Below are 14,146 nucleotides of genomic sequence, written 5' to 3' on the forward strand. Positions count from 1 at the left end.
GCCCTGGGAAAACACCGGAACTTTACCATCAGATTCACTTGCATGGCTTTGCAAGTCCTCAGACTCGTAAGAATGGTTCCCCGCATCCTCATCTGGGTAGTCTTCCTTATCAACCGGAATAAAAATTGATGGAGGTCGTGATGGATCAGCATTCGATACAAAGGCTTGGCCAATGGGGGAGGTCTTTTGTGGATCTTTTTTTTCTAACCTTCTTACTTCCAGACACATCTTCTTCATTGCTATTGTTTTGGCCTTCCAGAGCATTGACAGTCACAGACGGTAGTGTGGGTTGTGCCATGGTTTCTAACTGTGAGAGAGGATCAATGTGGAGAATTGGTACATATTGAGTTAGGTATTCAGCTGGTGGAACCTCCCCAGAGGTCGGATTCGTAGTGGATCTAGGTGAGTTGTGGTTGGGACCTTGGGATAATGTAGTACCAGAACCCAAACTGTGAAATTCAGTAGAGTTGGAAGCTACTGGATTAGTTTTGGTGTAGTAGATTCTACAGACTTTGGCTTCTGAGGTGGGTTTAGATTAGTATGTTCATGTGGTTGGGAAGGTGTTTGTGGAGGTTGGAAAACGATATTAGCCGTATGAGGGTTTCTCATAGAGTTCTCAACAGGTTGGTCGTTGGTTTCAGAATTGGGAGCAAGGCTAACTGAACTTTGGCTAGGTTTATTTTGGGCCTTGTCAACTTCTTGGGCCTGATCCTCTTTATCAGCATCTTCTACAACAACTGGCTCACTAACTGGGTGTTCTGTATATAATTCAACTCTGTTCTCATTCTTCACAATAGCTTTATACATCCTTACAATATCCAAATCAAACGTCAAAATTCTCAATCCATCATCCATATCCGTCCTAGACTATAGCCAATAAAAGTCATATATCAAAGGATAACATATGTCCTTAAGTAGGTCATTGATGAAAAACCCATTAAGTGTATCAACATTTACTCTTTGCATTTTAGTAGTTTCATCGTCTACATATGACAACTTTCTATCTGATCCCCTTTGAAGTCTTCCTTTATGGTGAATTACTAATGTGATATGTATTGTGGTGACCATTTTTGCAGAAACAACAATAAAAAATAAAACTCTAACATCAATAATTTTATGGAACTACACAGCTAAAGCACAAATTTTAAGTTTTATAACATCACATCATTACTAATATTAGTGCAGTAGAATATCCATATAAGAACCACAAATAATTATATATATTTAATTAGTGCATTCATCTTATATACTTTATATTCTCAGTCAATTATCCATTAATAATATATAAGGAAAGTTAGTGATTAGTACAATGATGTTATCCATTGATCATATGTGATTACTTCATCAATGTATTATTTCAATTATCCTATTGAGCAAATAGGCATGACAACGGGTACCCACGGGGCGGGGACATGCCTTCCCCCAGCCCCCCGCCTCCATATTTAGTCTTTGTCCCTGTCCCATCCCTGCGATGGGTAACGGAGACTCCGTATCCGCCGGAGACTGGAAACTCCAGGATATTCATAGATTTTTAAAAAATTAAAAAATTAAAAAAAATTGAAAAAAAAAATCTTAGAACCATATATACATAATCACATAAATAACAAAAAATCTCAGAACCAGATAGAATATACTCACAAAAATGTAGAAATCACAAAATTTCATAAAAATAATTACATAAATAATAAGAAATCTCATAAATATAATCAAAGAAAATCTTAGAAATCACAAATCTCATAACTATAATCACATTAATAACAAGAAATCTCAAAAATATAATCACATTAATAACAATAACTTACATTAAATCACAAAATCTCATAACCAGAGGCACATAATCACATTAAAGTAAACGAAAATTAAAAAAAGTTAAACCCTAACTTACCGAGAAGAGGATCTAGACGGCAAGATGCTCTAGATGGCGGCGAGGAAGCTCTGGACGCGAGGGCACTCTGGCGGCGAGGAGGACGAAGACAGCGACATTTCTTCCTCAGCTGGGTCAGGTGGTGATGCCAGTCAGATAAAGGGTTTGTTCTTTGTTGAAGGTTGAGCCTTGAGAGACACTGAGAAGAGAGAACCGAGGGAGGAGGGAGCGCCGAAGGGATTAGGGTTCTACAGCAGGGCCTTCAACAATTCATTATATATATGGTAGGGACATTTGAGTAATTTTACATATACGAGGAATAAATGGGTCTCTACAGGCCCTGCCCCACCCCTGCCCCCGCCCCGTATAATAAACGGGTCCCGCCCGCCCCGCAATTGAAAATTGTCCCCCATATCCAGTTCCTAGTTGGTAAATTCCCACGGGTACCCACCCCACTGGGGAGTTTTGCCAACACCAGAGCAAATAAAGCTAGGTTGAAGTTGAAACTAAAATCAATTAGTAATTAATAAATACTTAATAACTTGAGTATAAGAATTCTCTACGATTCTTTCCTTTTGTAAGTTTCATTTTATATAAGATTTTTTAAGGTTATGTTGATACTTTAGAAGAGCAAGCTCAACGCATTCTGAAATCAGTGATTGGTAGAATTTTCATAAGCTATAATCTATTAATTTTATGAACAAATAATTTTTGAATCAAATTTCAGAATACATAGATCAATATCTCAAACTGACATATAAAAGAATGGAAACAGGGTTCACTTGATCTTGAAGTTTGGTCTTCAAAAGAAATTTCTTTTTTTTTCTTATCTTGTTTAACTATAGTATTATTAACCCAAAATAATTATGTTGGAGCTGACATATCTTTAATAACTATGGAAAATGATATGCTGATTATATGAAAAGAAATGCTAATAAGAGTACGATCATCAAGAGGTGATAAAATAAAGCCCTATTATCACAACTTAAAATAGAGGAAGAAAATAACACCAACTCATCTTCAAAATCCCAATTTAAAGGTCATTAATCAAGCATAACAATGCACAAACAAAGCCCTAACATAATAAAAATAGTGCAAAAAATCCATACTCAAACACGACAAATCAATGAACCATAACTAATTAATGGAAGAAGTTTATGAACGAATACATAATTAGTAGTGTTGCTTATTTCTCTGTGGATGAACCCGTAGCAAGCAACCAAAATAGTTTAGGGGATGGCGACCTGCGGTAGCGAGTGGAGGAAAAATGTTGATTGCAGCGAGCCATCGGCAGTTTAGTGTCTCACAGTAGCAAATATGTTCTTCGGCGATTCCTAGAAAAGTTATAACGTATGATGGTTTGTGAGGCTAGGAGGGGAAAGGAAAGGGTCATTGGTGTGAACTAAACCCCAACTTTCTAAATTCTCTAGTATACATATTAAATAAAGAGTAATACCCCAAATAGGTCCCCAAAGAATTCACGATCGGACAGATTTGTCTCCAACAAAATTTAACTAAGATTTTGACCCTGATGTTTATAGTTATACACCAAATACATCCCCTTGTCAGTTTGACCCGGTCAGGACAAACGGTGATGTTCGATGTGGAGGTTAATGGGATGACGTGTCCGGTTAACTGCGACGTGTCACTTGCAGGACAATTTGGTCCCATCCAAGCTAGACAAAACAATGTCGTATTGGATCTTGGGGCAAAACGACGTCGTTTTGTGGAGGACAAATTCGTCCCCACCAGGGCAGAGTAACAAAATGGCACCGTTTTAATGTGGGGGACTAATTTAAAATTATGTTGTCATCTTCAACCCTTGCAGCTTCGTGTGGTGAAAGATGTGCAGTTGATGATGGCTAGTGGAGGCACGACGTCAATTGCAAGTCAGAGACGAGGTGGAAGAAGTATTAGTGATGAGTTGACAGCGTGACGACAAGATTTGTAAGGGGCTGACTGAGAAAAGGAGAACACCCCAAGTACAAGTACAGAACATATACTGTAATATGCAGGTCTCGAACACTAGAGAACCCGAATAGGTTGTTCTTTGGTTGTCCTCATTTCAAGGTACTCCAAAGTTATTTTGTTGTGGTATAGTTGTGATAATTGTCATGTGACTGTAGAGTTGATTGTCATTTTTATTATTCTCGTTACAGGAAAAGCAAAGTTATTGTGATTTTTTTGCATGATTTAATGAGATATTTGGGTATGCTGGTGTAGTCAACGGGCGTAGATTGGCTTCTGTCGACACTTGTGCGGGTGAAGAATGTGTTGTAAGTTTGAAGGATGGCTTGGAAGAGAGAGTGAAGCAGTTGGAGGATCTGTTGTTGAAGACGAATGAGGATAGCCAATTTGTGAAGAAACATACTATTTTTGCTTTGTTTAGGGGTGTAATAATTGGTGCATTGTTAGTTGTGTTTGTGTTTTGTATCTATGTCGTGGCTATTTAGGCAAGCTTTATTCTATGCTGAATATCAAATTATTGGATTGAAATATGTCATTATATTTAGTTGGATATGCATAAAGTCAATTATGGTGAAATAGTATAAAAGAAACACATTGATTTTGGTTTGTTTCATCCATGTATCAAAATGGTAATATAACTAAGAACCAAAACATTTTAACCACACAAGTAACTAAGTTCAGAAGCAACATAAACCAAATCAAACAAAAGAAGGTTTATTTTCTTTAACATAAACTAAAAAATACATCGATTTTGGTCTGTTTCATCCATTTATCAAAATGGTAACATAACTGAGAACCCAAACATGTTAACCACACAAGTAGTTAAGTTCAGTATCAACATAAACCAAATCAAATAAAAGAAGGTTCATTTCTTTCAACATAAACTAAACCAAACTAATCCAAATAATAGAAGGTCTACTTCCTCCAACATAACAAAATATTTTGTGTCAAAACTAAGACAACAAGTTTCACACTAATTCTTAGAAGCATCATTTCTTCAAAGACTGGTTCAATTCTGGTGTTGGAATGAAATTGAACAATCTAGATGTTGTACCACTAGTTGCAGCTGTCATCATTTCAGCACTAACACTCTCCAGAGCCTTGGCTCTGATTACTATTTCCTTTGGACGTCTAAAAAGTTGCTAAGCCTAGAAATTACAAAATTATTATGACCATGTTTCATATAATTTCAACATACACATTAAGCCATTTACAAAGGGCATATCTTGGGATTGCTTGAGACATTTCTTGTGACATGTGAGGAAGAATTTTCAACCTGAGTATCATGAGAGAGAGGATTAGGATTTTGTATGCTACCAGGTCCAGATATATTAGCCTGTGTTTCTAATATTAACAAACAAGGGCAATAAATATACTTAAGTGTAATATCACGAATTGTCGGTCAAATAGGTCCCGTAAAATTAACTTATCAGATAAATAAGTCCCTATAGAAGTACATTCATGATGCAGATAGGTCTCCTCGAAGAGGGTGAGTTGTCTACGTACAAATATTTTGTACATCAATATAGAGCAGAATACACTACATGCAATTCATGATACCTAAGATGAGGGGCCGATTGAGAAACAGGCATCTCATGTTGTATGTAAGAATGCTTTGCCTTTCTTTAACCCTTTGAAGATGATCCTTGCTTCGGTGCTCCCTTACATGTTTTGGAATTGTGTTCAATTTCCCCACACTTGGCACATGTTACCCTGAATCTCTTCTTGGCCTTTGTTCTATCAGGTCCATCTTCCACTGCGTTGTGTCTCTTTCATGTCACAGGACGACCAATTGGCTGCTTAATCTTGGGGGTATGGAACTAACTTGTCCAGATTTCTCCCAATACTCCTCACTGTTGGCAAGGCTTGTGGAGTGAACATAGGTAGTCCTAAATGCATCTATCGTCAGCGATTGATGGACATACTCCTCTGGTCTATCTCATCGTCTTGCTATTGCAGCTATTGCATACACACAATGAATGCCTAGCCAAACAATCAAATTTGCATTATAACCAAATTATAAAGAATATATATCAGGAACATATACCAATCAAGTTATGAGGATTATATCAGGAATAGTATATAAATTATCCTTCAACTATTGAGTAAATTCCACACAATACTAGATAAAAATTTAACCAAGGACATTATATCTGTAAGTTGCCACATGTTACAAGTATATGTGTTGTTTTCTAAATGCACTCCCACTTTCTTCACATGATATTGTACCTCAAAAATGTGTCTCGCATCATCACCAGTCCACTGAGCAGTTCAGTACTTACATTCCTTCATGATGTCCTTAATCATTAACTAGACATCTCTCACCACACGAAGCTGCAAGGGTTGAAGATGACAACCTAATTTTAAATTGGTCCCCCATATTAGAATGACACCGTTTCGTTACTCTTCCCTGGTGGGGATGAATTTGTCCTCCACGAAATGACGTCGTTTCGCCCCAGGATCCAATACGATGTCGTTTTGTCCAACTTGGATGGAGACCAAATTGTCCTGGAGGTGACACGTCGCAGTTAACCAGACACATCATCCCGTTAACCTCCACATTGAACGTCACTGTTAATCCTGACCAGGTCAACTGACAAGGGGACGTATCTGGTGTATAACTATAAACCTCAAGGTCAAAATCTTAGTTAAATTTTGTTGGGGACAAATCTGTCTGATCGTGAATTCCTTTGGGACCTATTTGGGATAGTACTCATAAATAAATTAAAAATAAAAATAAATTATCACCTCAACACTAAACGTGCCAGACTCTTAGCTAACGTCGTTGAGGAGCATTTGACGTCTTGGTAGTTTTGACAAACATATTCAATCTTTTGGGGGTAGAAAGTCTGTTTTGATCTTACATGAATTTGTTAGCATTCGTATCTTTCATGAGTAGATTTGATTATTTTTCCAACTTAATAATATCCATGAATACCCGTGGTATCTGCCTCTCCCACAAAGGGAAATAAATTGGGACTCGTGATGGAGATAGAGCAAGGACGGGGAAGCATTTTACTAAACGGAAAAGGAGAGTGGGAAAGGAGTTACCGTCCCCATAAATACCCATTGTCATCCCTATGTGACTTGGGAGTGATAGTGTGGAATTTAAGAAATTCAAGTAATTTTTTAACGGAGTCAACTAAAATTCAACGTTTAGTTATTTTCGTCAAACGATACTTATTTTTTATGGTATAAAATTAATTTTGTTTTTTTATGGGTAATTTTATGAATGTCCACAACTTTTATGAGTACAAATAATTATTTTTCCTACTATAATAATTGACAATTTTAAAAAAATAAAATTATACATCAAATATTTTCTCAAATTTGATTATATAATAGTTTACTATACTAAATATTTATTAATTTACTTTTTAAAATTAATTATGTATAATAATAACAAATATAAAATTTATTAAAATAGTAAATCTGTTATATTTTTAAATGAAAACTTTAAATTCAAATTTTGAAAATAGCAAAATATAATTTTGCAAATGATTAAATAATATATATTATAAATGATGGTATTAAAATAAAAATTAAAAACTCAAAGTGATAATAATTTTATGAAAATAAATAGTAACAGTTACATTTTAATAATATATCACTTTTCTCTCTCAAATATACAATATGAAAAAATATTATAAAAAAGAAAAGTATCAATATCTTTAATCCATTATACTAATTTTACTTTTATTTTTAAGGGAAAATAAAAAATAGGTTCTTGATTTTTTTTATCAGTAAACATTTAAATTCTTGAAAATTTAAAAATATATTTAACGGTGTGTTGATTTTACGTTGGGAAAGAGAGAAGTGCGTTTGAGTCTCATTTTTATGTTTGACAACTTTTTTATCTCTATAAAAGTGATTTCTACCATTCAACTCACTTTTATCAAAAGCTACAAATTATAGTTTTGCGTTTATCTTTTTACATTGTACTGAAATTTATTTTTTATATACCAATTGTATCCTTCATTATTTATATGTTGTTTTTTTATAATATTTTTTTTCAATACTCTCTTATGTATATTATTATTTTTTATAAAATTTTTATTATTTTTTATATAAATTTTTTTATCGTTATTATTATTATTTTTTTATATGAAATATTTTTTTTACTTTGTTGTAATATGATTCTATTAATCCTATTAGAGTATTAAAGAACACTGAGAATACTAAAAAAGAATATTAAAATTTATTTAAATATCTAAAATAATTATTTAAATTCTTATTTTTTGTAATTTTTTATCTAAAAGTGATTTTAAATAATGAAATTCAAATAATATTTAGTTTATTATAATTTATTTTGAATAAAAATTACCAAACATAAATCACGATTAAATAAATTTTATACAAATCTCTGTTTACAATCCGCACACTCTAAGCCGCGGATTTTTTTAAAATTTGAATATATTAATCCCTTATGTTTATTTGGGTTTGTTAGATCTAACAAAAAAATCAAATGAAACTCTAATTATACTGACCTAATTAATATAGATACACACGTAAAAATTTTTTAAAATAAAATAAATTAAACCTAAAAATTAATGTATCCAAATTAAAAAAAAATTAAAATTTAAATATATTTTCAAATCTTCCAAATTTAGATTTGCGTTAATTAAAAGGTTTTCTCTATTTTTAAAGAAAAAGTGTAGAGCACCCCCAGTCCAACACTCTTATTAAAATTTAACTAACACTTAATCAATAAAAAAATAAATAATCTTACATTATAATATAAACTTATACCATTAATAATATTAATAAATAATAATAATTAATTAATAGGTACAAATTACACCATTTGCTGGTCCTACCACTCATTTTTAAATTGAGGATGAATCTGCATAATCGACACCGAATGTTATTTCCACCACCTGCTTTGGTTGTTTCCGTCTTCCGTGAGCTTTTGAGAGAATGGGAGACCGCAGAAAAAAGCACCGTCGTCTACCCGACTCCCCCACCTCTTCATCCCAATCTGAATCCGACACTGAATCCGACTCCCAATCTGAATCTGAATCCGACTCCGATCGCCCTTCCAGGCGCCGCGGCCGAAGCCGCCGCGAAAAGGACCGCCGCAGGCGGAAGGAGAAGGAGGACGAGGAGCGCAGGAGGAGAAGGAAGAAGAAGGAGAAAAAGAAGAAGAGGAGGGATAGAGACATGAAATCCAGGAAAAGTAACAAGAGGCTCCGTGATTCTGATGCTTCTGAATCTTCGGATGAGGATGAAGAGAGGTCACCTAGGGTTGAGCCTCATGCTGTGGTCCGTGAAATCATGATCGAGTTCCCCAATGTTGCCACTGATTTGAAGCAGGTATGCATTGAATATTGAAATTGCCATCACTGTTGAGTGTTGATGCTGCTTAAATGTTCAGTTGTTCCTGAGTTTCAAGTTGTTAGGGCTAGCTAAAAGGGTAAATGCTTTTTTTTGTTTGGAAGCTGAAAGGTGCAACTTTTACGATTTTCTTGAAATTTCTTTGTATGAAGCATGTAGTATAATTATTAACTGGTGCTGGAAAGGACATGTGTATGTAGAAGGTTGATTGGTGCTGTGAGGCTGTACTCTGGGAGTTTATGTTATGAACTCATTTGCACGATGCTCCCATTGTTATAAACACAACTGAGGATAAAGAAAATAATGTGTAGTCCAAGGCTAGCAGAATATAGCTTTTGCTACCTCCATTTCTGTATCTACAGATTCTACTCAATGCATATATATGTTTGATTTTTAATTAGATCTCGTTGCTGTTGTAGCTCTTGCAAATGATTGATGATGGACAAGCCGTTGATATAAAGGGTATATCAGAAGAATCTCTCATGAAGCATCTGAAGAAGCTGTTCCTATCACTAAAGCTGAAGGAAAATGGAGATAGAGTTTTCTTACTTCCTTCTAAAGCTCACCCCACTTTGGATGTTGTTGGCCCTATAATTCACTCTTTTATGGATCCTATGAAGGAGCAAGCTGATGCTTCTGCAGCGATACCTGAAACAAGTTCAGTTCCAGTAGATGCAGGGAGTGAGCAGGCGGCAAATGAGCACATAACAGGAAATCCAGATGATAATTCTCCTGGTCCTAGAAAAAGGTGATCAGTCTTTTTGTCAATCTCTTATCACTTGTCTTTTGTAAGTTTGTCCTAATTATTGCTTCCTTTGTATTACAGGATGATTGGTCCTGCAATGCCATCTGCTGAGTTACTTGCTGCTGCCGCCAAATTAACAGAAGCACAGACTGAGCTTAAGTACGAGATCAATTATGTTTATATTGATAATTTTTCCTGATCCAGTTGTGTCAATTCACATCATATGATACTTCATGATATTTTCAAACTAATGTCTACAGTGAAGCTGAGTTGGACGACGATACTGAACTATTTGTGGGACCTCCACCACCTGCTATGGTTTCTGAAGCAGAATCAGCTAATGAAGCAGAGCGTTTTGAAGAGGTATTTAATCCCAGTTGTCATGATCAGGATTTTGTTATTTCTTAAAACATTTAAATAAAGGGCCATGGATTTGATGATTGGCATGCGATATTCCTATTTTAAGATGAATTTACTATCGGTAACCAATGCTTTTAATTTTCTTATTTCATCATTATTCTATAGCTTTCTTCAGCTAAAGGAAATTATTCTAACCATTCAGATTACTGTAGTGACAGCTTTCATCAATTTATAAGATTTATGCTCATATATTAGTGGCAAAAATTAAAATTTGGACACTAATTGACTTTAGAGGTCTAAGTTGTCATCTATTTATTTCTCAGGTCACCAGGATCATGGAAGTTGAGGCTGACAGCCCATATGATGTTCTAGGAGTTAACCATAATATGTCGAGTGATAACATAAAGAAAAGGTATGATAATATTTATAACCTATGATACTCATTTTGTTTGACAAAGAATTTTCATAAAAGCATATTCCGTTTTTGTTGTCTACATAACATGCTTAATTAGCAAATTGCCAAATTGTATTGGCCTGAATGATTATCCAGTTTTTTGCTGCTTATTGCCGCAAGGAAAGTTTTAAAATCTTGCGCAAGTCTTTGTAAAATTTTATTGTTTATGCAACAATAACTCTTTATCCCACTAGGAGGACCAACTACGTAGATAAAGCGATATCTTTCGATTGTCTAACTTGATCTCATTAATGTCCCTTAGGTATTGGAAGATGTCACTTTTGGTTCATCCAGATAAATGCTCTCATCCTCAAGCCCATCAAGCATTTATTAAGTTAAATAAAGCTTTCAAAGAGTTACAGGATCCAGAAAAGGTGAGTCTCTTAATCTGTTTTGAAGCATGGATTATTAAATTGTTAAGGTTGTTGTTTGTGGGATTCTCTGGTTTGTTTGTGGGTGTTTCTTTGTTGTGGTATGCTGACATATAATTTATTGGATACTTTGTTCAATTCAAAATTTGCAAGTATACATTCTTTTATGTTTACATTGACAAGATTATCTTTCGTTCATTTATAGCGGAAAGCAATGGATGAGAAGATCAAGCTCAAGGAAGAACAGGAGCAGTTTAAGGTGACTAGAACTTACTTTTCTGGCCATATTAATGAATAATTTAGAATTTTTTGCTAGAATAGTTTTGGATATTAATATCTTCACGTGTGACTGCAGGTTGAACTTAAAGCTATGCGTGAGGCTGCACTTTGGAGAAGAACGCAAGGTGAGATTCTGCAATGTAGATGATTTCTGTTTTGTTGTTTGGGTCTTTAGTGTGGATAATGTGCTTAATATAATAATGGAGGATATGAACTTAAGAAGTGAAAGCCAAAAGGGCCATGTTATGTTCAGAAACTCCTTCCCTGCTATGTTAAAGTAAAAGCGAAATGTTTTTCCCTCTTCTATTTATTTATATATATTTTATGTGTTGGGGGCTGAAAGAAGAGGCTAGAGCAGATTAGGGCTAAAGGTGGGGACTTCTTTTTTACATAAACAATGGAAAAATATATTTATTCTCTTTTTCTTCCCCTGAAGAAAAAAGAAAAACTACTTATTAAGAAGTGAAGGAGGGAGGTCTTGCTGAACTCATGTTTTATTCTTACGTATAACTAGAGTCATATTAGATGTTTTGATCTTTTCTTCTGTTTTTATTTTCTAAACTATAATTGTATAGCTTCTTGCTTCTGAGAGACGGCAGTTCACTGCATAATGTTAGTGTCTGAATAATTTGGCAATCAACTTTATTTCGGGTCATTTGGGATGATCTTGTTGGCATGAACTTTGGCCTTCAGCTGGTGCTAATTAAATGTTGTATGGCCTTGGAAAATTGGTCTGGCAGTTATCTTTGGTTTCAATTTAGCAATTAGTAAAATTTCCTTGTATAAGTTTCAGTTTTGCTTATCTTCCTAAAGGGAGAGAGGCATGGGATAGACCGATAGGGTGGTAGTACTTGAGAACTTTGTTATCTTATTGCTAGGAAATCTATGGCAGGTATATCAATGGAGGGCGATGATGAGCTTCTGGCACAGACAGAGGTTAAAGTGGAGCCAAAAAGAGATGAATGGATGACAACATTGCCTCCAGAGAGGAAAGTAAGTCTTGTGAATTATTTGATAAAATATATAGTTAAATATTGAAATATTTGTGTATGTCCTGTTGCACTATGGCTGTTTGCTTAACCTCCTAATGCAAGTGTGCTTGAGCTTGTTGTAAACTTCACTTACAGAGTTAAGCATATTTTATTCATCTTAGGATTGAGACTCGGCAATCTTTAATGAACATGGTTTCAAGCAATTATTCTGCACTCTTATTGCCGAAAGTGTGAAAACATTAGCTGTGGAACGGAGTAGCTGACATTAAGTTAATTCACAAACATTTCAAAATAAGATTGGCTTCTTTTGCTCTATGTTGGCCACTTCAAGTTGTTTTTTTTTTTTTTTTTTTGTGTGTTTTAGCCCGGTGGTGTAACTATGCAATCAACCAAGTTTAGTCGGGGCACAAAGGAAGGTCGAGGAGATACTAGCATTTGGACAGACACCCCTTCTGACAGAGCCCAAAAGGCGAAGATGAAGTATTTATCCTCAATTCCTCTTTCATTATTGAATGCTTTGGGTTATCAATTTCATTTCCCTTAAACAGTGTCAACCACTGACCATATTGAAGAGGCATATAACAATGCTGTTTATATGGCAGTTATTTGGAAGCATACAATGAAGCTACTGCGCTTGCCTCGAATGAAGAGGAAAAGAAAAAGGCTAGTGCGGATGCAGAGTTGGTGGACAAATACAACAAGGCAAAACGATCAAAAACGTTGATGCAGAAGCATCAAGAAGAGGTTTCTAACAAGTCCAAGAAAAAATCGAAGCAGCAGAAGCCAGAGAAGGAAGAGTGGGTGGGTCAACATCCATGGAAGCCGTGGGACCGCGAAAAGGATCTGACAGCTGGAAGGAAAAGTGTAAAACTTGATGCAGAAGGCATGTCGCAGGGCTTATCTTCAAGGTTTTCTTCCGGAAACTTCCAGAGAAACTTTCTATGAATGATTCGATTAGGAGTTAAGATGTCATCTTTGAAGCCCTTTTGCCTGGACAGGATCTGTTCAATGAAACTTCTTAGAAAATTGATTTGTCTTCTAATGGTTGGTTCCTGGCATTTTTCGACATCGTCGTTCATCTTTTTTGACGAACTCTTCTTAGAGGAACTGATCCCCTGTAGTTAAATGCATACCTGCCTGTAGGTGCTGCTGAGTACAGCCATGTGCTTCTTGCTACGAAGAATTCTAATCATTCAGTTGCACTCGGATGAACACTGAATATTCTCTGGTGAAGTTCATTGAACAAATGGCTTGGTTCTAGCTACCATACAGATTGTGCATTTATCAAGCATGTTAATCTGTATTATCCATTGTGCTTGTGCCCTTGTTTATACCAGCCAGGAACATACTACAGATATAGTGACTAGGATTCGACCTCTGTAGTAAGTTTATATTTTTCACTGAATTATTATAGGGAATGTAACATTAAATCTTGCGCTATACAAGTTGAGTAATTTCCATGTTAATAGTTGGCTATATAGTTTGAACATTTTTTATGAGGTAGTCAAAAGTTATAACCTATCTTTATGTTGTATTGTTCTGCCTATCTCCTAAGCTTTTTCCCCTTGAGTAGTTCTCTTATTTGTATGTAATATATAATAACTTCTGACCTTATATATAACTTCTCCCTGACATAAATATATAAAAAATAATTCTTTTTTGGCTCTGAGACCCATATGTTTGTGTGTATGTGTGGAGCTTCTATTAACAGAGGTTGGGAAAAAAACCTATAATGATTTTGAAGTTTATTACATCAAAACCCTGTCCATCATCATCGGG

At 35.1% G+C, this 14,146-nt stretch overlaps 1 protein-coding gene across 2 annotated transcripts; it reads left to right on the forward strand.

Annotated features, from left to right (window-relative positions):
• The first annotated feature begins 8,641 nt into the window (after positions 1-8,641).
• On the forward strand, positions 8,642-13,920 carry LOC107618276 (DNAJ heat shock N-terminal domain-containing protein). Of its 2 annotated transcripts, XR_001615179.3 has the most exons (12): positions 8,642-9,145; positions 9,586-9,914; positions 9,993-10,070; positions 10,172-10,274; positions 10,595-10,683; positions 10,988-11,099; positions 11,302-11,355; positions 11,452-11,500; positions 12,268-12,368; positions 12,732-12,847; positions 12,970-13,411; positions 13,511-13,920. XR_001615179.3 is itself a non-coding variant. In XM_016320291.3 (11 exons), the coding sequence occupies exons 1-11, from the start codon at positions 8,750-8,752 to the stop codon at positions 13,310-13,312; spliced, it is 1,770 nt and encodes a 589-aa protein (XP_016175777.1). In that variant the 5' UTR covers positions 8,642-8,749; the 3' UTR covers positions 13,313-13,920. The 2 variants fall into 2 exon arrangements, 1 of the variants encoding a protein (XP_016175777.1); XM_016320291.3 differs by having other exon boundaries at positions 12,970-13,920.
• Positions 13,921-14,146: the final 226 nt, after the last annotated feature.

The sequence above is a fragment of the Arachis ipaensis genome, chromosome B9, assembly GCF_059453495.1.
Source record: "Arachis ipaensis isolate K30076 ecotype BB chromosome B9, ASM5945349v1, whole genome shotgun sequence".
NCBI lineage: Eukaryota > Viridiplantae > Streptophyta > Magnoliopsida > Fabales > Fabaceae > Arachis > Arachis ipaensis.

Excerpts from the sequence above, each read along its gene's own strand:
- LOC107618276 (XM_016320291.3), top strand. The coding sequence starts at position 8,750 with ATGGGAGACCGCAGAAAAAAGCACCGTCGTCTACCCGACTCCCCCACC. Across the intron at positions 9,915-9,992 it reads TCTCCTGGTCCTAGAAAAAG|GATGATTGGTCCTGCAATGC; the intron begins GTGATCAGTCTT and ends TTTGTATTACAG. Across the intron at positions 10,684-10,987 it reads AGTGATAACATAAAGAAAAG|GTATTGGAAGATGTCACTTT; the intron begins GTATGATAATAT and ends AATGTCCCTTAG.